The 25268-nt window shown below is 35.9% G+C and overlaps 1 protein-coding gene across 7 annotated transcripts in view; it reads left to right on the top strand.

Annotated features, from left to right (window-relative positions):
* KDM4C (lysine demethylase 4C) overlaps positions 1-25268 on the top strand; it is a 245840-nt gene that overhangs the window by 44371 nt on the left and 176201 nt on the right. For 6 of the 7 annotated variants that reach the window (XR_002465552.2, XM_021531680.2, XM_077790001.1 and 3 more), the window contains exons 7-8: positions 2150-2253; positions 6670-6807. The exons of the other annotated variant lie outside the window; for it this stretch is intronic. Coding sequence is in view for 5 of the 6 variants with exons in the window: in XM_021531680.2 (XP_021387355.2) it covers positions 2150-2253; positions 6670-6807 (242 nt within the window). In the remaining variant the exon portion in view is untranslated. The remainder of the gene's footprint in view (positions 1-2149; positions 2254-6669; positions 6808-25268) is intronic. 7 annotated transcript variants of the gene reach the window in all.

The following is a 25268-nucleotide window of genomic DNA, read 5'->3' on the forward strand; positions in this document are numbered from 1 at the left end:
TCTTTTGGATGTGGGATTTCACTAAACATACAGGATTGCACGGTAATCCCTTTAATTGGTAATTTTTACATCAGTTTGGTATTTCAGAATGATTCTCAATGTTGTGGGCATATCTTGAATTGTCCTGCATTTAATTTTTGTAAAAGTCTTTGTTTTAGTTTAGTTTAGTTTTGTTTTGTCTTAGTTTTTGTAAAAGTCTTATAATATTTCTAATGCAAAGTCCTCTAGTCAGTATTTTTTACATCTGTTAGCCAGTTCTCCCACAGGGATTTTATTTTCTGGAAGAAAAGATTATGTGACCTTACATTTAGACTGGCAGACAAAAGATCTTCTGATAAAGAGAGTCTTGTAATAAGGAAATACGACTTTCCTTTCTTTCCTTGTTTTTATTGAAGGGGAGTTCCTTTGAAAAAATGAGGTGAATGAGGCTGAAAAAAATCTGTGTGCACAAGTGTAGACTTTGATAATCAAAAGATATTTTATAACAGTACAGAATGTGTAGGCTACACTTTGATTTCACTGTGAGGGCTCTGTAACCACAGCAAATGTTCTCCTGTAAATTTCTAGTAGTGGATTCTGAGCAGGTTGTGTTCTGCTGCCCTGTGTTATTTGCAAGTTTCTTGGAATTCAGCAACAAGCCTGCCTTCTGGTTGGACTTGTCACAGCTATGTCTGATCTCTTGGAGCTGGAGTGGTACAACTTAAGTTTTGGATGTCTGCCCATCGTTTGCTTTTTATCATCTTGTGTTGAGCTAATTAAGCATATTGTAGTAACATAATTTGGTGGAAAATTTGTTTTCTCAAAGAAAATTCTTTTAAACTCTCTCTGCTTTTAGCAATTAAGCTTTTAGCTACTTTTCATACCAGCTCCTCCCTCAAGTCTCAAGTATCATTTGCAATTGTGTTTTTCACAGTAAGTTGCCATGTATTTCTGTTCATATACTACTCAGAACTGAGGTTTCTTGATGCTCAGAAATTGTAGATTCTATGTTTTGATTGCTATAATTTATATTATAGGCATTAATTGTGAAAAATAGTTGAATTTTTTTTTTGCTGGAGTCCACTAATTGTGGGCTAGTTTCTTTTAACTGTCTTTTAGTCAGTGAAGCCACATATATATTAATCAAATAGTATTTTTTGAAGCTTACAAACATGATTTGCAATTCATAGAGAGAGTAGAGAATTCTGTGCTTGTTATTGGTGAGAAAAAAATTAGGAATGGTGAATTTGAATAAAATTTGATCTCAGGGCAGCATAACAGGTTTCTTAGTACATTGACCAGTACAAGTCTACATTATGCTTTTGCTATTTAAGTGCTGCCTAAACTTATTTCTGAGAAATCAGAAAAATATTGTTCTTCCAGTCCTGGTGAGAGTGCTAGATTGACTGTACAAAGAATATAACAACTATAATTGGATAACTTTTAGATTGCTCTGAAGTTTTAGGGTGCTTAGTGGACATAATACATAAGACTCACCAGAGTAAAGAAATTAAATCTAACATTAGAGAGAAAGCTATATATAACGGAAAATTATTGTTCATTTTTTTTTCTCAAGGCATTAAAAAAATTCAGATGGTTGATTGAAAATGTTTTGCTTTTTTTTTTTTAAATAATTGAGTAAGCATGTTTTCCTAAGAATTAAACGTCTACTGTGAATGATGAATTACCATTTATGTAAGAGGGATACCACAAATTGTACAAAGTTAGGAAGTTATGTGTTTACTGTGTAGATGGTTTGTAAGTGAAAGATACACCTAGTCTTCAGGGAATCCTTCTAAAGTTATTTACTGCAGTTTATTTTCATGTGTGCCGAATGAGCATTAACATGAAGTTTCCAGCAACAATATATTTCTCTAAAGCGTAAGAAAGTATGCCTAAATGTGCAGGTTTACATTTATTCTAAATTATTTCACTTAAAAACAAATAAGGAAGACCCTGTAGCCCCTCCCCCTGGGAAGCAGGTAAAAAACTTAGGTGGTGCATTTGATTTATGTGAAATCTCTCAGAACCTAGGAATGACATGATAAAAAATTCTAAAGCAAGTTTAAATAGTGAAAATTTTATAAAATTATATATTGAAAAATATTATAAAGATTTTCTATTTGATTTAATGAAAAGATGTGCAGTTTTGCTTTTCTTGCGTTATTAGGGTTCTTTCCGAGCAGCTCTCAAGAATGTCATGCTTTTCTTCGCCACAAGATGACTCTGATTTCTCCCTCAATATTGAAAAACCATGGAATTCCTTTTGACAAGGTACATTAATGTTTCTTTTTAAACTCTAATGAATTGAGTTAGAATGTGTTTAGTATAAATGTTGTTATAGTAAAGGTGAGGCAATTAAAAATTTTTTTTAGGTAGCGGCTGCATGAAATGTGTTAAAACTTCTAATAGTTTAAGCAGGGACTTTTCTAGCATTAAACACTTGTAGCCATTACAACATTTCTGTGATTTTTTTCTAAGACATTACAAAAATTTCTTAGTTTTGATTTATTTCCTGGTATGATTTTCTGCTGACTAAAATACTTCTTAACTAACTCTGTTAAGTTGTATTCCTAATATTTTAACACCAGCATTTAATTTCTGTATGTTGCTTTTCTAAGGCAGTTAAATGTAACTTTGTCATTATGGGGTCTGAAAGGTTTAAGGTGGAATAAAGCAGAAAGGATTGCTACTTAATTGAAAATATATTTTAGAAGCTGCAACATAATAGAAAAAGAATTAATGATTATTTTTGACTGTTAGATAGTGGCAGAATAAATGAACATTATACAAACAGAAACTGAGAACAATACCTGTCTTTCTTCTTTGAGGATGAATTTAATACATAGCTGCTTTTAAGAACATCTGAAGTATTCAGTTTCTTCTGCTTTCTAGAAGATTTTCTTTATTAATTGTTTTTTACTTTGAACTTCATGTAGGTGTCAGCTAATAAAAAATTTTCAGTGCATTGCTTTTATTTTTAAATGTACTTATTTTATACATTTTGTAAATTCCAAAGTTTTAAATTCTGGAGTTCTGTAAACCTACTTAGAAGACTAGAACTTGATTTGGAAGGTCCCCTGCCTGAATATCTCTTTGTCTTAATACTGAGTTTTCAAAATTCTTTTGATCACTAAAGGGCTAGGATTCCTGCTTTCCCATTGCTCAGATTGTTTTAAGTTGGTCAGAAGAACCAGGCAATATACATTTTTCTTTACTATTGTAGTAGTTTATTCCCATTACAATATGTATCCTTGCTTATTATTGTGTTTTCTGGTTTTGTGTATGTGCTATTTATTTACTGAAATAATGTGGGTGCTTGTATAAAAACTTTTCTTAACTTGTTCCCTGGCTTAAAGTATAAGAATAATGCAGTGCTTCCTGTCTGGTTTAGTTCATGTTTTTCTAACAGTATTAAAAAAAAACCAAACAAAAAACCCAAACAAAAAACCCAAAACAAATAAAAAAAAGAAAAGAAAAAGAGAAAATAATATTTTATGTCTATTTTTGCCCAGCTGGAAGCTAAACACCAGACAGGTGCTTGCTCACTCCCCCTTGTTGGGATGGGGTGAGAACTTAAAGGATAAAAGATAGAAAACGCATAGTTTGAGACCAGACAGAGGCAGTTTAGTAAGGAAAAGGAAAGCTGTGCACACAAGCCAAGCAAATGAGGAGTTAATTCAGTGCTTCCCACGGGCAGGCAGGTGTTCAGCCATTCCCAGGAAAGCAGAGCCTTGTCATGCAGAGCTCTGTCGCACACAATGGTGACTTGACAGGACAAATGTCACCACTCCAAACAATTGCCCTGCCTTCTTTTTCTCACAGCTGTATGTACTGAGCAGGATACCATGGGCTCAGCTGCTCTGGCTGTATCACCTGCGACTCTTCTTGTGCACCCCCATCCTCCTCACCACTGGAATGATGTGGAGAGCAGAAAAGGCTGTGTAAGACATGCCCAGCAAGAACTGGGACACCTCTGTGTTATCAATCCTCTTGTCAACAGAGCTGTGATGAAGACACAGACGTGTTTTATGCCTTTTTAGAACATCACTTCACTTTTCATGCTTAAGTCAACCTATGTGTAAAATTGAAGAAATATAGGCATTTAGAATGATACTGCCTGCCTTGGAAAGCAAGCTTTTTTGAATAAGTTACTCATAAAATAAGTAGTTTGTTTTCTGAATGATTTATTATCATATGGAAATGTTGCTGCTGTCTTCAGTTTTTGTAATGTATAGGTAAATATACTGATTCACTTCACAGCCTTGTGCTTTATCGTGAAATGTCAGGTGAAACTTTCCAAGCTGGATGGTTTTATAACCATATTTATAGTTTTGGATTTACAGAACATTACTTTGAAAAGTGTAATTTTCAGTGGTTGGTGTTTAAAGTAGCATATTGCAGAATGTCAGTATACTTTTTTCAGTATGACACATTTGAGGTGGGGTGAGGGAGTTGATCTTTCTATTTTGGTGTCTTGATTATTCCTGTATTCTAATTTAGAGGATAATGATCTTCTAAAAAAGGGGGGGGGAAGAAAGAAAAAAAGTGCTACAAACAGTTAAATATTTAAGTTTGGTTCTATCACCTAGTCTTCAGAGGAAGCAGACTGTACCCAAGTGTAATTGTAATTAATGGGATTCAGTGAGAAAGTGAATATAGAGAACCAGGCTGTGATCTCTCATGGCTCAAAGTGATAGGAGTGGAAATGTGCTGAATGCTGATAAGTCAGCCTACGCCTACCAGGTGGCAGCTGAACTGCTGCTTGTTGTAATAGAACACCTGCTAAACTGTCAGCAGTGGGAGGGTGTATTGAGATAAATTTTGGAATCGTTAGCATTGAGAATAATCTTTCTTAAACATTCCCACAGTGATTGTTGAAGTGCTACAGTAACAGTTACAATATATGCAACTATATGTGCGTTTGCATGTATATACTAAATATGAATCCACAAAAAATTTAACCGTGCAAAATGTAAGATCCAGTTTTTTTCTCTAGCCTTATTGGCTATTTTTCTTGTTTTCCTGTCTTTTCTTCATCAGAAATAGACCTCTTTGAAGTGCTAACACTCTGTGTTTTTGCATTGTGCAAAAAAGCACAAAAAAATTATAAAATAATAAAACAACAATTTTGAAGGAGATTGAAAAGCAGAAATTGAATATAAGACACCTATAGCAGTAGAAAGCTGAGGTTTAGGACATGACATTAAGAATAAAAATGTTTTAAGTTTTTAAGTTTTAATTTTGTTGACTGTTTAAAATTTTACTCTTCCTTTTTGTGATTTTAAGTCATAAAATTATGCCCCTAAAAAGAGTCATATTTGTCCTTCCAGTTTTTCTTACTGTATTGCTTATGCAAAGCATTTCCACACACTCAAAACTACCTATTTAGACTCTGACAAGTCTCCTTATTTCATTTTCTGTAATAAACAGGTGTGTATGTTGAATAGTCATCAGTCACTGCTCAGATTATTTGCTTCATTTAAATAGATCTGTTTGCTTTTTAGTGGGTCTGTTGTCTGATGTGTGTTTCACATAAAATGTATATCAAACAGAGCATGGAGAATCTCTTTTAACTATTTACTGATGTATAATCTACTTTATTCATTAACTCTTATCAGATAATTCAGAAGACAGTATGCTGTTTCAAGTCTTTGACTTGCCTGTCCTTGATAAAGTCTCTGGTGGTCTGAGATTAAAGCTGTCACTGTGTGGAGAGAATATTAGTTACTGACAAGAAGTGCTGTATCCTCTTTTCTCCATGTAGGAGAGCAGCAGTCCATCCTAGTGTAGGAGGATGAAATTTCTCTCTTGAAAGAGAATAACCTGGCTAGTGGTTTATGTTTCCACACATTGTCTTTTTCTGGTATATTCTAAAAGCCTTTCAAGTCTGATACATCTCTTAAAACTAGATGGAATTCGGGTTATTTTTGTATATACAAAATATAATTACTGTGCAGTGAGTTTTCGGTTGGCATTTTCTTTCCCTTTTTAATTTTCTGCTTTCTATGATATCTTGTTGATCCAGTGGTCTTTGCACATTTTATTTTGGTTGTAGTCCTTTGAAGTTACCCTTGCTGAATTTCTAAAACAATGTCAGAATTCAACTGTAGTCCAGCTTTTCATCTTTTGGAATCTCCTTTTATCCCACTTGGCCTTTAGTCACTTGTTACCAGTAGTGTCAGAGTGCTTCTGCTCTTTAAAATTTTGCCCCAAGAGAAAGAGGGGAAGGACAGTAGCAGCTTAAAACTTGTGTTTTAGTAGCTTTATCTTGAGACATTTTGCACAACATTCAGGCATGGTAATTGTGGGTATTTTGATCCAGCATGTCTTTGCTTCCTCTCAGCCAGTGAGAATGATATCTTCATACTGTCTTTTCTAGTTACTTCTAGGTTTTAATACCAGTCAGCCTCTGCTCCATGATTAACTTTGAGTTCTTTCTGAATTTGTTAAGCATTGTACTTAGCTATGTATTTTAGCATAAAGAGCGTTGTCTCAAATACACTGTTTCTGTTTAAATTATGTCTCATCTCTGTATAAGGTAAAATAATTATTTGTTTTAATTATTTATAAAGGTGTATGTAGTTTTCATTGCTATAGAACTAGAAAGCTTTAAAATATGGTTCACTTTGAGGTTTTTTAAAAGTTTATTTATTTTGACCTTTTAAATTTTTTTTTTTATTGTTACAGGTTACCCAAGAGGCAGGAGAGTTTATGATCACTTTCCCATATGGATACCATGCAGGGTTTAACCATGGATTTAATTGTGCAGAGTCAACCAACTTTGCCACAGTTCGATGGATTGATTATGGAAAAGCAGCAAAATTGGTAAGTAAGTAGAAAATTGATGTGTAAGGAAATATTTCTTATGATTACATCTTTGTGAAGATCTCAGGAAAGTGATGAGAAAGGGATAACTATTAGATCAGATAATACATTAAGCTGCCATTCAAATTTAATTTATAGTTGTTATTTTGGTACTAAGTATTCCAGCAATATATATTCAAGTCAGTAGTAGGTTTTGTTTGCAGCTTAATGTATATATTATTCTTCAAAACTACTTCTGTTTGTGGATATTTTTAAGCTGAAGCTTCATACACAGAGATTAATATTTGTGAAGACAACAGACCTCTGCTCTTAAATCTCCTTTAAACTTTACTGTTGGTGAAAGCATTTCAGTTTAACTAGCAATTTTGGTACCTGGAAAGAAACATAAATAGTGAAACTTCAAATAAAGTTTAAAGAAAAAGGTTCAATTTGTCTCATTGTAAATATGATCAGAAAACTTGTAGTACAAGATAATAAAGCAACTGTTTGAGGTGTGCATAACTGAAGATATTTTAGACTGAAATCTTGTTCTGTGGTGTGCATGTCTTTGCCACCACAGAACTTTGTGTATAAAATTACAGCATAAAATTATAGAATCTGTGATGTTAGAAAAAAATTCCAACATTACTCTGTCCAACCTTTGATTGAATACCAATGTATCAACTAAATCAAAGCACTAAGTGCCACATCTCGTCATTTCTTGAATGTATCAACGGATGGTGACTTCACTGCTTCCCTGGGCTGTCCTTCCAATGCCTGACTACCCTTTCAGTGAAAAATTCTTCCTGATGTTCAGCTGAACCTTCCCTTGTGTGGCTTGAGCCTTTGTTTTCTCATCCTGTCATTTGTTCAGTGGGAGAATAAACTAACCCCCACCTCACTACAACCTCCTTTCAGGGAGTTGTAGAGTGATAAGGCTAAAACACCCTCAGCAGTCTCAACCATTCCTCACAGGACTTCTACTCAAAAGCCTCCACCACCTTCATTGCCCTTCTCTGATCTCACACCAGTGCTTCAATGTCTTTCCTGTAGTAAGGAGCCCAGATTTGCACAAAGGATTTTAAATGTGGTCTCATGGGAACAGTCCTTGCCCTGCTCCTGCTGGCCACTCTGTTGCTGGCACAGCCCAGGATGCCATTGTCCCTCTTGGCCACCTGGGCACTGCTGGCTCATGCTCAGCTGCTGTCACCAGCACCCCCAGGGCCTTTTCCTGTGGGCAGCTCTGCAGCCACTCTGCCCCAGCCTGTGGCACTGCCTGGGGCTGCTGTGACCCAGGGGCAGGACCAGCACTGGCCTTGTTGTACCTCACACCACTGGCCTTGGCCATGATCCAGCCTGTGCAGATCCCTCTGCAGAGCCTTCCTGCCCTCCTGCAGATCAGCACTCCCACCCAGCTTGGTGTCATCTGCAATCTCACTGAGGATGCGCTCAATCTACTTGTCTAGATAATTGGTAAAGCTATTAGAACAAAAGTGACCCAGCACTGTGCTCTGGGGAACAGCAGTTGTTAATGTCCATCATCTGGATGTAACTCCACCCACCGCCATTCTTTGTCCTAGCCATATAGATGATTTTTTGCACAGTGAACAGTGTGTCTATCCAAGCCATGAGCTGCTAGTTTCTCCAGGAGAATGTTGTGAGAGGCAATATCATAGACCATCAATAGCTTTTCCCATGTCCAGTCCATGGATGCTCATTAAAGGAGGGCCTGTTGGTCAAGTAGGACCTGCATTCTACAAACCCCTGCTGGCTGGGCCCAATCTCCTGGTTGTCCTCTATGTGCTGTGTGATCACAATTAAGATAATCTGTCCAATAACCTTTCATGGCACTGAGGTCAGGCTGACAGGCCTGTAGTTCTTTGACACTTCTTTTTGATGGGCATGCCACTGTCCAACCTCTGGGACGTCCCCAGGACTGGTGAAAAATGATGGAGAGCAGTTTGGTGAGCTCTTCCACCAGCTCCCTCACCCTCCTGATGGTAAATCCCATCTAGCGTCATAGACTAAGTAAGTGTCTAAGTGGCATAGCAAGCCAGTAACTACTTTCTCCTGGATTACAGGGGATCTGTTCTCCCTGTCTACCAGTTCAGGTTAGTTACTGTGGGGAAACTTTCTGACTGAGGCAAAGAAAGAATTAAGTACTTTGGCTTTTTCTTTAGCCTGGGTGACAGTGTTCTCCCCTGCCTCCAGTATAGCATGGAGATTTTCCTTGGATCTCCTCTTGTTGATGTAATTGTAAAAATACTTTCTATTGTCTTTCACAACAGTGGCCAGCTGTAGTTAACTTTCACCTTTCTAGTTTTCTCTCTACATGACCTCATTACATCCTTATACTCTTCAAGAGGTGCCTACCACCTATTCCAAAGATCATAAACACTTTTCCTTTCCACTGAGCTCCTGTGAAAACTCCCTGCTCCCTGTTCAGGCAGGCTACCTTCTTCTCCACCATCTTGTCTCTCAACCCATAGGGATGCTCCTGAGCCTTCAGGACTGTGCAGGAGACTCTCCAAACCAGTGTCTTGAATAGGCCAGAGTTGGCCCTCCAAATGTCCAAAATGAAGGTTCTGTTGACTCCTTTATTTACTTTACCAAGAATTAAAAACTCGTCATTGTGCCCAAGGCAATCTCCCTCCACCACATCTCCCATCAGCCTTTCTCTATTTGTAAACTCTAGGTCTAGCAGGACCTCATTCCTCGTAGGCTCTTACCAGCTGTGTCAGGAAGTTACTTTCCATGCATTCCAGGAACTTCATGGAGTGCCTCCTTTCTTCTGTGTTGAGTTTCTAGTAGACATCTGTCAAGTTAAAACCTCTCATAAGAACAAGGTCCAACGGTCATGAGATTTCTTCTCCCAGCTTCTCCCAGAATATTTTGTCCACCTCTTCATCCCTGTTGGGTGGTCTATAGTAGACTTCCATTATGATGTTTGTATTGTTAGCCCCCTGAGTCCTACTCATAGCTGTACAACCCTATTATCATTTTGAGCACTATAAAGTCAAAATACTCCCTAATGCAGAGTCATTGCACTGCCTCTGCTTCCTCCCCTGTACATTCTGAAAGCTTGTAGCCATCCACTGATGGATATATAAGTAATAAAGTAAATGCAGAAAACCAAAAAAGTGGGCAATAAATTCAGAAGTTTTTACTGTTTTTCAGTATTCTCTGATTTTAATCATTAAGGCTTATATAAGCTGTATGTATGACTCAGAAGAAGTTTCAGCTTGAGGCATTTTCTTCATTGACTTGTTTGTAATTGGAAAAAAACCTTTCCAATAGAAATCTCCTTAGTATATTAGTTAATACAATGAAATGGAGTAAAGGGCAAAATCAGCTGTGCTGGTTTAACAGCCTGGTAAAGAGAGTGAACTCTTAATAGACACTGGAGACGGAGAAGCACCTTCATGAGAAAATTCTCAAAAAGTACTGAAAATCTCTAAACACATCTAACTTTCAGACTGGTGTCTACCTTTAGTAGAGAAGTTGTGTTTTTAATAGCCAAAAAGTAAGGTTGCAACTATAAAGTTATATCCATTTGATAACTATGCATTTGATAACCCATGCATTCGACAACCTATGCATTTGATAACTTGAAATTTCTAGGAATAGTACAATGTAACAAAGTCAAGAGAACCATGGCTGCACAAGAGTTGAATGTGGCAGGTATAACTGACTGGGGTTTTAAAAGATTTGAATGCCATGGCAGCTCTAAAATTAATTCAGCTGAACTTCAAGAATGGCAGACTGCATCTTCTGATGTAACAAAACTGAGATGGTGCTCCCTGCAGGTATCTCCCTATCAAAATACTAGCTTTGTATTTATTACATTTTTAAAAAGTAGTCTTCTATTTGGTGTACAGCTTCCCCCAGTACAAACTGTTAAATGTTTTATGCCTCCAGTATGCATCTCTATTATTATATTATACTGTAAATTTAATGTCATCGTTACATTCAATGGAGTTAAATGATTTTAAAGCTAGTGTAATTGTGTTTCTTTATGCCACCCTACAAGTGCTACTGAAATTTTGAAATTTTAGCTAGGAAGTCCTTACATATGCACTCTAAATGTTTTGTCAAAATTCTCTAGTGTATGGATGAAACCTCTATCTTAGGTCACTAAATTCTGTGATTGGTGCCTATAGCACATAGGAGCAGTGTTGTGCATATATAATACAAGAAATTAAAGTATTTCTCTGGTGTCTACAGTTAAATTGAAATGCTTACAAGTTTCAAAGGTGTTGGAGCAATAATAACTAATCTCCCTCTACAGAGAAATCTTAGACACCATTGTCAAATATGAACTGCAGTTTCATTGGCAAATGGTCAGCATCCTTAAAGTTATTTGCTTAATTCTTAGCACTTATTACTACAAGAATGAGAATCAAAGTTTACTCTTCTTCTCTTTTCTAAATGAAAAAGAATATGCTAGAATGTACTGATGGTAGGATATTTTTAGATGGAATTGTGTATGAAGAAGAGAACTCATTCTCCCTAAAACTTACTGGTATTTGTCTATAGTGTAGAAATAAGTTAAACAAGACAAACAGAGGAAATATTAAAAAACCATAAAATCATTTATGTTAGAAAAGACCTTTAAGTTCATTGAGTCCAGCTCTTTAACTCAGCATTGTCAAGGTCACCACTAAAGCATTCCTAAAGAGTCACATCCGCAGGTCTTTGAAATACCTTCAGGGTGGCGACATGGCCACATCCTTGGGAAGCCTGGCCAATGCCTGACAACCCCTTCCATGAGGAAATGTGTCCTAATACCTTATCCAAACCTCCCCTGGTGCAATTTGAGACCATTACCTCTTGTCCTACCCTCACCTCATTTTCAGGTGCTTTCAGGCAGTGGTAGAGAAGAGAGAAGGTCTTCCCTTATGACAAATTTATCTGACAGGATTTTCTTGGTACCACTGCATTACCAGTAGCTGAAACAGTTACTTCAATCCAAAAAAGACTTTACTTAATGAGACAACATCAGATCAATCTTTCTGAATGAATTCAGGTAAACTAAATGTTAAAGTGCAAAACGTGATGTTTAAGGCTACCATTTAGAACTGCCTGCACAACTATTTGCATAGACCTCTGTGAGCTCAACTAGCTGAATTTCTGCAGCTTTTCAGTCTCATGTTAAGGTACATGGCAAATACCTAATGTCAACAGGCTGGCTTTTATCTTCTCTCCTCTTCAACATTTGCAGTAGCCTTCACTTTACATGACTTTTTCTCCACATGCACAGATGCAGACCTAAATTGCAAATTTATCACTGGATTCTTATAAGAAAATGCATGTATATCACTTTGGCTTAAACTTATTTTAAACTTTCTATTTTAAACTGCTAATAGTTTTAACAAAGAAAGGGGAAGACACCAAAGTAATAGCAATAATTCTTAGCTCAGCATTTATGGCCTCAGTTGGTACTGCCAGCCTTTCACTCTGGATTGCTCTCAACACAGGCAGCTCTGTCAGTTCCAGCTGACACTGTTTCAGTGCTGCACACACTGGCTAACAGGGAGAAGCTGCACAGCAAGTTACAGGATGCCCAAGGAAGTTACAGGATCCTGCTGCACTCAAGTAATTACCCCCTCAGAGGGTCGTGTGGGCAGCTTCTGAGGCAAGTGGAGCAAAGAAGTGCCCACATTGTTTGAGGACTATATGAGGGCTATTCAGGTTGGATTTGCTATGGGGACAAAAGATAAATTCAAGTAAAATTGCATTGTTGTCTTTCTATTAAATATTCCTCTATTTTTGCCTTCATAGGGCAAAAAAAATATTAATGCTTTTAGTTTAATAAATGTATGAAAGTGTTAACCTAATTAACATGTTTTTTTATTCACAGTCATTTTATGAATAGCTCTGGAAGGTTAAACAAGATTACTGAATCTTAATTAAAAACAAAAATCCAAATGAACTGCAAAGGTATAATCAATACAAATTACATTATTTAAATTAAGCAAATTTAATTAAAGGCAGTTGCATTAAATTTATTCTAGTTGGATTCAAAGCTTTCCCAAATCAAACTGTTTTGTAACAATTTTATAAGCAGCACAGCAGTCAGTAAAATTCCACATTATTCTAAATTAGCCATTATGTGCTAGACACATCATTTTTATGAAACAAAGTACTGATTACGTTACATACTGGAGTTCAGCAACAAAGTCAGGGTAAGAAAAATCCACTTCACTCTCTAGACTTATTCTGTACAATGTTAACACATATTGCTGTCTGTGCAGACCCATGTTCAAAAGCAATTGAACAGTTCCATCCAAGTTATCAACTCTCTCCACTTGCAAGACAAGTACTTGATGAGTACATGGCAGAATACCTGGTTCACAGAAAATATGAATCTGCCTACAAAAAAACAAGGTGCATTTCTCATACAAGTTGCAGACTCAAAAAAATGCAGGAAACTACCAGGACCCAGTGACAGTCATTATTAACACTAAAATTCTGTTTGAAATGAAATATAATTTGCTTTTTAGAGATGGTGAATTATGCTAGCTGTCAATATGGCACAAATGTTCTCGGTGGCTTCCAAAAGTCAGAAACAGAAAAATTTGGTTTGCTGTAGAATCTTGTCAAAATACATTTCTGTCAAGGTAGCTAAAAAAAAAAAAAAAATTAAAAAAATCCATATTTTTTACAAAGGTAGCATTTTGTTTATCTGCCGAAAGATCCATTTTTCTTCAATTTATTTCCATATTCTACTCCTCACAAAACCACGAAATTCACAGGCACGATAATGTTTCAAAGTTTTCTGAATCTAAAAAATCCTATGAATTAAACTCCAATTAACCCAATAAAACAATTAAAGCAAGAAAGTCGTAATTCTGAATATCAGTTTCAATAACTGCATTTATAAGACTGAAGGGCAGCTTCTTTTAAAAAATCTGACAGACCAGGTTGGAAGATCAAGCAACAAAACTTGCCAACACCATTAAAAAAGACCACAAGGATCTTTCAGTTACAGCCACCAGAGAACCATTAAACCAGAGTTTAGTCTTTTCTGGGCAGAAGATCCTTTAATAACAAAGAAAAAGTGAAGATTGATTTAATACTTATATCTAAAATGCATTGGTTTATCTCTGATTTGTTTCTAAGCTTAAGAAACAAATATTGAAATGATTTAATATTTAATATATATATTATTATATAATTTTATTCTGAATATATATATATGTGTCACAGTGGTAATGGTTGACTGGTTAAAAGTTTGTAAATCTGCTTCCCTCCAGCAATACGTGGGGAAGTGCTGTATTTCAGATGTCAAAGATAAGTAAAGATTAGAAAGATGTAAAGATTAGAAAACTTTGTAGGTTCTTCTTTCAAGAAGAACCTTTCTGATTTGGCCATCAGAAACTGATAAGTATTGCTAACAAGTTTCCACCTTTTGAGTTTTTGTTGTAATCAAAGCTAAGTGTGTAAAGGAAAGGAGAGAAATACTAATTTGCTAATACTGCAAATACTGTATATAATGATGCCTTACTGAAACCCTCTAAATTAAGATTGTGCATCACCACTTTATTTAGATTTACTCGCTAAATCACTTCTGGTTACTTTGCAAGCAGGGGACAGGGGAACTTCAAATAATCAAATAATTTCCTAAAAACACACCAGTGATACTGCCTTTAATACATGCTCTCAACTGTTTGGTTTGGTTTGGTTTGGTTGGGATCATAAACAGAAAAATTTTGAAACTGTCCTCTTTCAAAAATATTATCAGCCATTCAGTTGAGTCATATACAAGGATTTGCATATGACTGTTCTACTGTTAAACATAATTTTTTACATTAATTTCACATTTTCTTTTTTTTAAACAGTTGGTTAGAGAACTGCTTTGTAACAATTACAAATAAGCCAATGATTTTGTAAAGAAAACTACTTCTTATAAGGTAGAATTCAATTAGAAAGCTCTTGAAGTACAAATATATAATACAAACCATAATATAAATATGATATAGACTTTTAATAGTTACAAATAAAATAAATACAATTTTAACTGCTACTGCAAAGAGAATTATGAGAAGAAAAGTACTGTAAACAAACATACCTGTGCTGAGTCCCTAATTCATACCTTCATATACCAAACCTGCAGGCTTGTGTATGAAACAATTGGAAAACAAACTTCCGTGTTCAGAATTGGACGTAAATTTAACAAGGATTATATGGTGTAGGTGTGTGGGGAACAAGTGATTGTGAATAGCAATAAGAATATACAAGGGCCCATATCCAACCACTGCTTTATTAAGGCAACAGCAATTACACTTTATTTAATTATGCAGAATACAGATCTTTACTAAAAACAAGGACTTTACTGATAACTTGATTCTAACTTACTCATTTCTAGCCAAACTCTCACTCTCAAGTGAAAACTTGATTTTTAAATGTGTCTGCTACAGCTTCAGAAGAAACCTCAAAATTTTTCCTCTCCAGATTTGGACCTAGACCAACAGTTGGATTTTAAAGGCACAAACATCCCAAACTCTCATAGCATTTCTGCATTAAGAAAAAAGTCCAAAATCTGGTTATTGTGCTGAAGTCCAGTCTAAAATTAAAAAAAAAAACAAACCAAAAGCAACCCAACTCAACAAAACACTTCTGATTCTGTGTAAATTTAACTATTTCACTTTTAATATCCTACTTATTCTTGTTCAGGGTATTAAACAGCACTTGACACCACTTCTTATATGAAATTAAATTAATTATGCAGGCAGGTATTTCTTTGAGACTAATCTGTCAGGATACAGGTGAAAAATATTTATCTTCTATAGACAACTATGATCAAACGGAGAGAGCACTGAAATAGCAAGCACAGAAATCCTACATACACCTCCCTCAATCCTTTAGATGTCTCGCTTTTCCCAAGACCACAATTCCAGTGTCTCAGGAACCCATGTGTTTCCTTCACTACTTTTTCTCTCTCTCAATTTCATAGGTCCTACATCTTTTCCATACGCATTCTTCCTCTGTTTTGGGGTAGAAGATTGTCTGAAATTGAGTTGAAGGTAGTTGCTCCTATACAGGTCTAGTCATATGATGTAGCTTACAATTGGTTTTATCTTTATTCCAGCTTCTCTACCTTAAGTGAAGGGTATATTCTCTATCTCAAAATTTGAAATTTAGCCAAATCCACAATTTAACTTGATTTGAATAAAAATCTAAAAATCGTGTGTACTTGGTTCACAACATTACTTGACCAGGTCAGCTTTCAGTTAAACCAGTGTAACACTGAAGTCAACTCAAACTGTAAACACCTGTAATCACATCAAGCAAAATGAAGATTATCATACTCTTACTCCCTGCAAATTCTACCACATGATATCTCTAACATCATTATTATCTTTTTGCAGCTATATTCCATGTAAGGCGACCCTATTTCAACACTTATATTAAATCAGATGTCTGTGTCTGTTATACTGTCCTTCTTGAGGGTTTTCTATTTATGGTAAGATTTTGCCTTTCTGAAGTAAATAAGAGACTCTTTTCTTTGCCCATCATGAAACTTGTATAAAATATAATAACCCTGACAGCCACACCTTATTCTTTTGTCCAGTGTGACTGACTGAAAACACTCTTTCTTTATTCACAGCAAGATCTAACACATTATTTCTTTATCATCTTCTTATCACCTCTTTGAAACTATATGTACACATAAAGGGAATAAGACATGAAATAAGAACAGATGTAAGACTCACTTCTGGCCAAGGTAGAATTCTCTACAGTTTTTACATCCATGGAATTTCTTCAGCAAAACTTCAATACAACATGAAGTCACTTCTACTTACAGATCTCATCCACACAAAAAAAGAAATGTAACTATGAATAGTTTCATGAAGTTTTTGCCAGAATGTATTGTATGTAGACTCACTCAAACCACCGTACCAACTCAAACAGCTATTCAATAAGGCTCACAGAACACCAGCATCACCCAACACATTGTTTCATATCACAGTGTAATTTTAAATTTCAGCATTAAAACTAATTTAAATAATCTGAATTGAAATATTCATACATATAAAGAACTCAGAAGCAACAAGGAACCTGATTTACAAGAAAGTACTGGAATAATTTTTAACTTCAGAAATGTCTGCCAAATTATTAACTTACAGTCTGTTTCAAAGACATTCAATAGACATACTAAATGCCACCTATCTGGATTTTTTTAGTAAAATCTTGTACAATCTTAGACTATAAGACAGATTCTTATATGCTAAATAACAATTTAATGGCTGATACACTAATCCCAGTATATTCATACCCTGTAATCACCCACATAAAAAGGGGAGAAGAACACAGAGGGATTTTGTGATGTTATTTATTGTAACTTTCCCCTGTAAGAGTAATTTTTTACAGTCTTCCTCAGTCCACTGGAAACAAAAACATATAAAGGCTACATTTCTTCTCTACATATATCATAGGTTCATCCCACAGCATCCATACTAATGCATCAAAATACCCAGACCTCTGTCTTTCTTATATATTGTGATTGTTCTCAACAAACCTTGAAAAAGCTACTGAAACACTGCATTTACTCAACTCAACATATTCAACATAAGTAACTGAAGTAACTTTGTTGGAATAATTTGGCAATTCCAGCTATAAGCACAAGGTGAACAAGACAAGTTATATTTTTATTTTTCAATCAGGTGTTTGCTGGATATTTCAAATTGGAATGCCTTCTATAAGGAGGCACTATTCTAGCTTCCTAGAGCAAACCATGCTTTTTTACATATAAATACATAAAAATATATGAAACTTCAGTTCAAAATTTTCCCTCGGAATTCCAAGAATGTGCGATTTTGGTTTATAAGAAGAACGGTTAGGGGCTGGTGGTTTTAAGATAACTTAACCCTAACATTTAAAGTACTTTTTGACTTATCACAAAGTCACTTGGCACTTATCACCAGTGCCAAGGTGCTAAATTAATCTAGCAAGGCTAGAGAACTGACTTCCTCTCAGAATTCAAGAATGCAGTTGAATTTTAGGAATGAGTTTTACGTTTGCAAAGGTTATAAATCAAAGGAATACAATGACAGGAGACTCAGTTCAATTGCCTCAGCATGCACTGACACCTAAACCATATTCTGGTACATATGATGTCTGACTGAGCTCTAAATATTACACTGTGTTCCTGAGGTTTGTACTCTTCTGCCTAGACAGGAGAAGGAAAAGTATCTGAGATGGTGTCAGACACCTGTGTTTCAGCAGCTGATTCAAACCCAAAGAGCCTTTTTGTGAATCTCTTATTTATGAAAATAATTTCTTAGTTAAATTCTACTTTAAAAAGCTGGAATGAAAATAATCTCTCTCTAAAGGCTATGACATTAATACAGAGACAGAAATTTACATAGAGGCAAAACTTCTTCCTCAGCAAGTTGAGGATAAATATAATCTGCATTCTCACAGAAAGTAAGGAAAGGCAAACTGTATTGACTTACTCAAAATTTTAAATATATTATACACTGAAAAGGCAAGTTTATTGTAAATTGCTGACTTTTTCCTTAAAAAGAAAAACCTTGTTAAGTGAAAGTTGCTATAAAACAAAAACTTCTAAATATCCACCCAGTATGCCAACTTGGTACATTTTTTTTTACTTTGATAAGTGGAACCTCTTGGATAACACTTAGGGGAAAAAAAGGAAGATTAGATTCCCTCATTTCCACTCACTCACAGTTGTCAGAATGTACTCCAACGTTTAAAATGTTACTTTATAGAATTCTCCTCTCCTTACTTCATCAAAACTACATGTAAGAAAGAAGTGGTAGTATTCTTGGTTCAGCTTTTATTTAATAAACAGTGCAGCAGCCTGCATGAAAGCCTTGTGCCAGACATACACATGCATAATGCTACTTATATTTATTCTACATCACACAGAAAAAAAGCTGTGCAATACTTTTGAAAAAGATTAATGAGAATACAGTAGAATTTTAGAACCACAGAATAGAGGACACATCAGACATCAGTGCTTGCACATAAAATAGCTCAGACTGTGGTAACACAGGAACACCACTATATGACATTTCATATGATTTTATAATCAGATGCTCTCCCAAAAGGGGAAGGTTCCAAAAAAAATAGAATATTACTCTACTAGAACAGGTAAAAGTGTTGTGATTATTACTATTCCTTTCTACTTCTAAAACCTATTTCTTAATTCAAAATGTCAGAGTACTAGATATGTAGAACTGTGCAAGTTACAACCCTGTGAGAGACTGACAATCTCCCATTTCAGCAATAAATTTTAGAATGGGAATTTTTAATAGCTGCTGTTCTATGGAAATTATGAGTTTGTGGTCTAAGAATTAAACAGAGGCAGTAAATGATGGCAGTAAGGTACAAAACCAAAAACAAAACAAAAACATAAGTAAGAGTCCAATGTAAAAGAAATAAAGAAAAAATACAAGAGAAAATTCCATGATAACTGCAAAGCTGAGAAAGGGACTGTGATTATAAAGTGAAATGTCAAAATGCATGCGCAATATTTGCTCTCAAGTAGTGTACTAACAATCCAGACCAGAAATAGAAAGCGTCTGGTTCCAGAAAACTTGTAAAATTTCATTAGCAGACAAGTCAATGATATAAGGTGGCTAATTCTGATCTAGCAAGTAAAAACATTGATTTGTACAGCATGAATGATGCTGTTTTTGTTGCAGACTGGTATAAAATGTACCAACATACAGTGGTTACAAAAAAATAAAATAAGTTGATAGATAAGTAACTCATGAGCTTATGCACATAGTTATTTCTGTCATTAAGTACTAAAAGATTTCAATGGGGGTAGGGATATACTTTTTAAGCCTGTGCCTTTAAATCTCACTTACATTTGAAAAATAAAATTGTCTACCTGAATTGGATTTTTTTTCATTTCGAATAGACATTTTATTGTACAAGAGTAACCTAAACATAGCCATTGAAAAAAAAAATTACCTCAATAAATTTTAAGAGGTGGAAGCATTTTTGTGCAGTAAATATTATTTCTCCTCTGATAAAATCAGTTAAATCATATATATTGTGTCTCAATATATATTTCAAAATAAATATACTGTTTGGATAACATAAGCTGGATATAGCTATCTTCAAGACAATGAGTCTTGTACCCAAATAAATCAAGATATTAAATAACTTTTCTTCCTTTTGAAACAGTCATAACTGCTTGAGGCTGCTGCAGCACAAAAACAAAATATCTTCACATAGGTCTTGAAACAGTCAAGCTGAAAATCTAAGCCAAAGTTTCATTTAACAGCCTGTCAGTTTTTTGATGTGAAGCTAATGAATGCAGTGGCAAACAAATCCATCAAACCTAACATCAAAACAACTGCACTTCATCCCACCAAAGGGAAAAATACAACCTGCAGGCCAGCACTTTGATCTAACCTATCCACAGAAAACACGTTGCTAAGCAGCTACCACTGAAGAACACATGAGTAATTACTGTCTTAATTTTATGAAAGAGAGCAATAATACTTAAGTACCCCTAGTTTCAAGTAGAAAAGATAGACTTCTCAGGTTCTACATATCAGCTAAACAGCAAAAATCTTCCCAGCACCAGCATCTGAAAACAAGTCACGTCTTAAAAGGAGCTGCAGTACAAAAGAATTATTACAATGACTAGTAAAATCACCTAGTGTGACACTACCCCTGAGAGCAGGCAGTAAAATTTACATACATTTATACTGAGTGAAAGTCACCAAGTGGTCCCACAAAACAGACACAGTGAGCAACAAGAGCAGTATTCAGAAATACCAGTACTTTCTCTGAAAGCTTTTGAAAGCATGGAAAAGGGGTGTCTGATAGTTGAGAGACTCTGACAAGAATCTGGAAAAACATCAGGCAGGAGTCCATTATTCAGCTGGGATAGAATAGTTTCTTCCTAATAGCCAGTACAGTGCTGTGTTTTGGATTCGGTAGGAGAGCAATGTTGATAACACACCAATGTGTTTTGGTTTTTGCTCAGTAGCGCTTACTCTAAGCGTGAAGGATTTTTAAGTTTCCCATGCTATGACAGCAAGGGGATTCACAAGAAGCCAAGATAGAGCATGGCCAGAACACCTCATCTAAACTGGAAAAAGGGATGTTCCACACCACAGAATGTCATGCCCAGAGTATAAACTGATGGGAATTGGCCAGAAGGGGCCGATCATGGCTCTGGGAGCAGTCTGGTATCAGTCAACAACTTTCTCTTGGGTTTTATTCCTTTCTCTAATTTAATTCTTACTACATTATCATAATAGCTTATTTCAATTATGGAACTGTTCTTATCTCAGTCCATAGGGTTTACTTTTTTTTCCCCAGTTCTCCTCTGCATCCTACTGGGGCTGTGGGGGAGCAAGCCCTTTGTTTCAGGATGGGGTTAAACCAAGACACAGGGGACTGAGGGGGTTAAAACAGTAATGAAATTAAAGTAATCATAACTGCATAAAGAAGAATTAGAGAGCCCTAATCAAAACTGCTAATATCACCAGTCTCCTGTACACACAGTAGAATGATGTGCAAATATTTCTATTCACCAGTACTGATAACTGAACACCCACCTTTTTTCCCTACACAAGTTACCTCCTCAGCACAAATCAAAGCAGATACCTAGAAAACATATATGCTAATAGCCACTGATTCATCTGCTTTATCAGCAGTAGCAAAATCCACTGAAGTAAGGAAACTCAAAAATGCACTTCATGAAGCCACACATTTTCAGCCTACTCAAATGTAACACCATTAGAAAAACAAGAAAATTCACAGAAGCCTGAAGGAACCTGCTAGCAGCCCCTATTTCATACCATTCAATTATTTTTTTCAGCCATAAACAGCATTCAGCAAAGGAAAGTTAAAGAAAGATGAAAATGATTAAGAGTATCTAAAGCATAGAGGACCTGTCAGCATTGCAGAACAACACAACTACACTTGTATCTAGCACTAGCATTACTTCCCTTTGTTTCACTAAACTCTGACATATCCACTCACCAGCACTTCACCAACATCCCTCTGCACCACAGTCTTTTGCCAAGCATCTTAAGGAGAGGGTGGCTGATTTGTTTTTTCCACCAGGATCTCCTGTTTTGCTTCCTGTGTGTTCTTGCAAATGGAAAATGACAGCAAGAACTACACTGTTTCTTCTCTGGAGCTGGGAGGTTTTTAGTATGCCAGTTACATAGTTGTTTCATTGAGAGGTGATTATTTTTCAATTTTCCTAAAATATAGATTCTTTATCTATTTTTTACTTCTACTCAATTCTGTATAACTTGATTTTGTCCAAAAGCAAGCTAAAAACAGTAGCTGAGCTGTAGCAAACAGCACACTGGAGGTGCTACCTAGTATGTCTTTTGGTACGTTGTCTGAAGGCTTTGTTCTGGTTTCAGGATAGAGTTAATCTCATCTCAGTAGCTGTTCCACTGTTGTGTTTTGGATTGAGAATGAGAATCCTGGTAACACACTGATGTTTGGGGTTTTGCTAAGTTGTGTTTATCCCATGTCAACAAACTTTTTTTTTCTTTTCTGGTGCTCCACCAGCGAGGAGGTGAGCAAAAGAAACTGTGAGGGAGCATAGTTTGGGACAGATAACCAGAACTGACCAAAAGGATATTCCACACCACAGAACATCATGCCAGCTATATAAACTGGGGGAAGTTACCTGGAAAGGGCTGGTCTAGTTTCTGCTGATGCCAGACACCTCTGCTGAAGCTCCCTGTGGAGTTTACCACCCTTGACTGATGCCAGACCCCTCTTGCTTCAGCAGTGGGGTGTGGCATCAGTCAGTGGGTGGTAAGCAATTACATTTTGCATCACTTCTTTTTTCCCTTTTTATTATCATTAACCATTATTACTGTATTTTACCTTATTTTCAATTATTAAACTATTCTTAACTCAGCATGCACGTTTTACTTTGATTCTCCTCCCCATTCCACTGGGCTGGGGAGGAAGAGAAGTGGAGCTGATGAGTGTCTGCATGCTTTTTTATCCCCAGCTGGGCTTAAAAACATGACAGTCTTGCACAAACTCTAGAAAACCAGCTCGAGGATACATCCTTACTCTCAGGGTTCAACTATTACAGGTAGTTAGGAGACACACAATGCAACTAAGACCATAAGTTTAGCATTTTTAAAGAAAGAAAATCATTGTTTGAATTTGCATTCATAGTCTTTGCTTAATCTAAGTGTCCAATACTAAGAGTAAAAAATATCTCTTATTAATATTTGCATTTGATTTCAGAGAATCTTTAGCAACATCTCATTTCATGCTGGAAAGCAGTATCATCACACACCCTAAGTATTTACTACAACTTTAACAAAAATATTTGTTGGATTTTTTTTTCACCACAAAATCAATGAAGAATATTGATTGTATTTCAGGACTTTTTTTTTTCCTAAGATAGAAATCCAGATGTAAGCAATTAGAAACTACTCTATAAAAAATAAAAGTATTCCTGTAGGAAGACAAATAATCAGTCATCAGTACAGAATATTCTCTAAGGAGAATACAGCAATGAACTGACCTAGATAATGCTGCATTTTGCTGATGCACACAATTTCTGCAGTACAATACAGAGGGACTACAGGATACAAAACATTATTTTTAATTAAAATTCTTGCACTTTACACATAAAGAAAGAAAAGACCAGTCAGCTGCAATATCAGTAGTCCAAAGAATGACAAATGGGACTGCAAGGTTGTGTGGGTTTTGGTTTGGGATTATTTCCTTTTCCTTTTAAATGAAATTACTGCACCTGAAAATAAAACATACTAAAATATTGGTATTCTTTGGGGGCACCAACTTTTTACCTTCTTAATTAACACCTCCAGGAAGTTTTCTAATGTTGTGATAAAAACTAATCATAGATATACTCATGGCTTTCTAGAGAAACACTGCAACTAAGAAACAGGGTACAGTCATACAAAATTAAATTATATTTTCTTTTTCTATTATTATGGAATCTTATCTTAAGTATTTACAGACAGCAATGCAATTTTACTTGAATTTATCTTTTGTCCCCATAGCAAATCCAACCTGAATAGCCCTCATATAGTCCTCAAACAATGTGGGCACTTCTTTGCTCCACTTGCCTCAGAAGCTGCCCACACGACCCTCTGAGGGGGTAATTACTTGAGTGCAGCAGGATCCTGTAACTTCCTTGGGCATCCTGTAACTTGCTGTGCAGCTTCTCCCTGTTAGCCAGTGTGTGCAGCACTGAAACAGTGTCAGCTGGAACTGACAGAGCTGCCTGTGTTGAGAGCAATCCAGAGTGAAAGGCTGGCAGTACCAACTGAGGCCATAAATGCTGAGCTAAGAATTATTGCTATTACTTTGGTGTCTTCCCCTTTCTTTGTTAGGACTATTAGCAGTTTGAAAAGAGTTTAAGTTCACATCATGGTGGGTGATATACATTTTTATATGAGTGTGCATGTAAGTCTTTGCAAATAGTTGTGCAAACCAGAACTTTCAAAGTGGTAGCCTTAAACATCACGTTTTGCACTTTAACATTTAGTTTACCTGAATTCATTCAGAAAGATTGATCTGATGTTGTCTCACTGAGTAGAAGCCTTTTTTTTGTTCAAAGAAGCTATTTCAGCTACTGGTAATGCAGTGGTACAAGAGAATCCTGTCAGATAATTTGTCATAAGGGAAGACCTTCTCTCTTCTCTACCACTGCCTGAAAGCACCTGAAAATGAGGTGAGGGCTGGGTTTTTCTCTAACTCACAAGTGATGGGACAAGAGGTAATGGTCTCAAATTGCACCAGGGGAGGTTTAGATAAGGTATTAGGACACATTTCCTCATGGAAGGGGTTGTCAGGCATTGGTCAGGCTTCCCAGGGTCCTTGGCAATGCTGAGTTAATGGTTGGACTTGATTATTCTAAGGCTATTCAAAAGTAAAATATTCTATATCAGAGCAGCAGCTCAAAAATGAGTGAGCTAATTACACTTCTGTGTTATAGCTGGGATCAAAATTATATGGGATTTTTACGCACTAGGCAGAAATCTCCAGCAGTTTGTGTCCGGAGGGGTTTTTGGGCTCTCATTTGGTCATTGTATCTCCTCATATTTCATTTGCAATTAGATTATTGGTACATTCTGTTACTCTTTATGATAAAATCATTGCAGAAAGCAAGTCTGGGAATTTTTCCATGAGTTCTTTCTGCAGTTATGACTATTCCTGTCTTTATTCATAGGTTGGAAAGATAGTTGACAGTAAAACATTCTTGCTTTCCAAATTGTTTCTTCAGTGGCTTTGTATGTGGGCACAGATTTGTGTTTGCCTAGCCTCCTAGTTATGCTTGCCTTTTCAAGTTTATGTGTGATTAACCATATTCAAAGTAATTGAAAATGATGTTGTGTATAAGCATTTTGAAGCAGCATAGTTGCTTATTTACCATATTTATTAATCTCTTACTTCCTTAAGATAATGCACAGTGGGTCTCCCTGTCATTAGTGTAAACTGCTAATTGTACTTATTTGTTATCCTTGAGTGTC

The sequence above is a fragment of the Lonchura striata genome, chromosome Z, assembly GCF_046129695.1.
Source record: "Lonchura striata isolate bLonStr1 chromosome Z, bLonStr1.mat, whole genome shotgun sequence".
Lineage (NCBI taxonomy): Eukaryota > Metazoa > Chordata > Aves > Passeriformes > Estrildidae > Lonchura > Lonchura striata.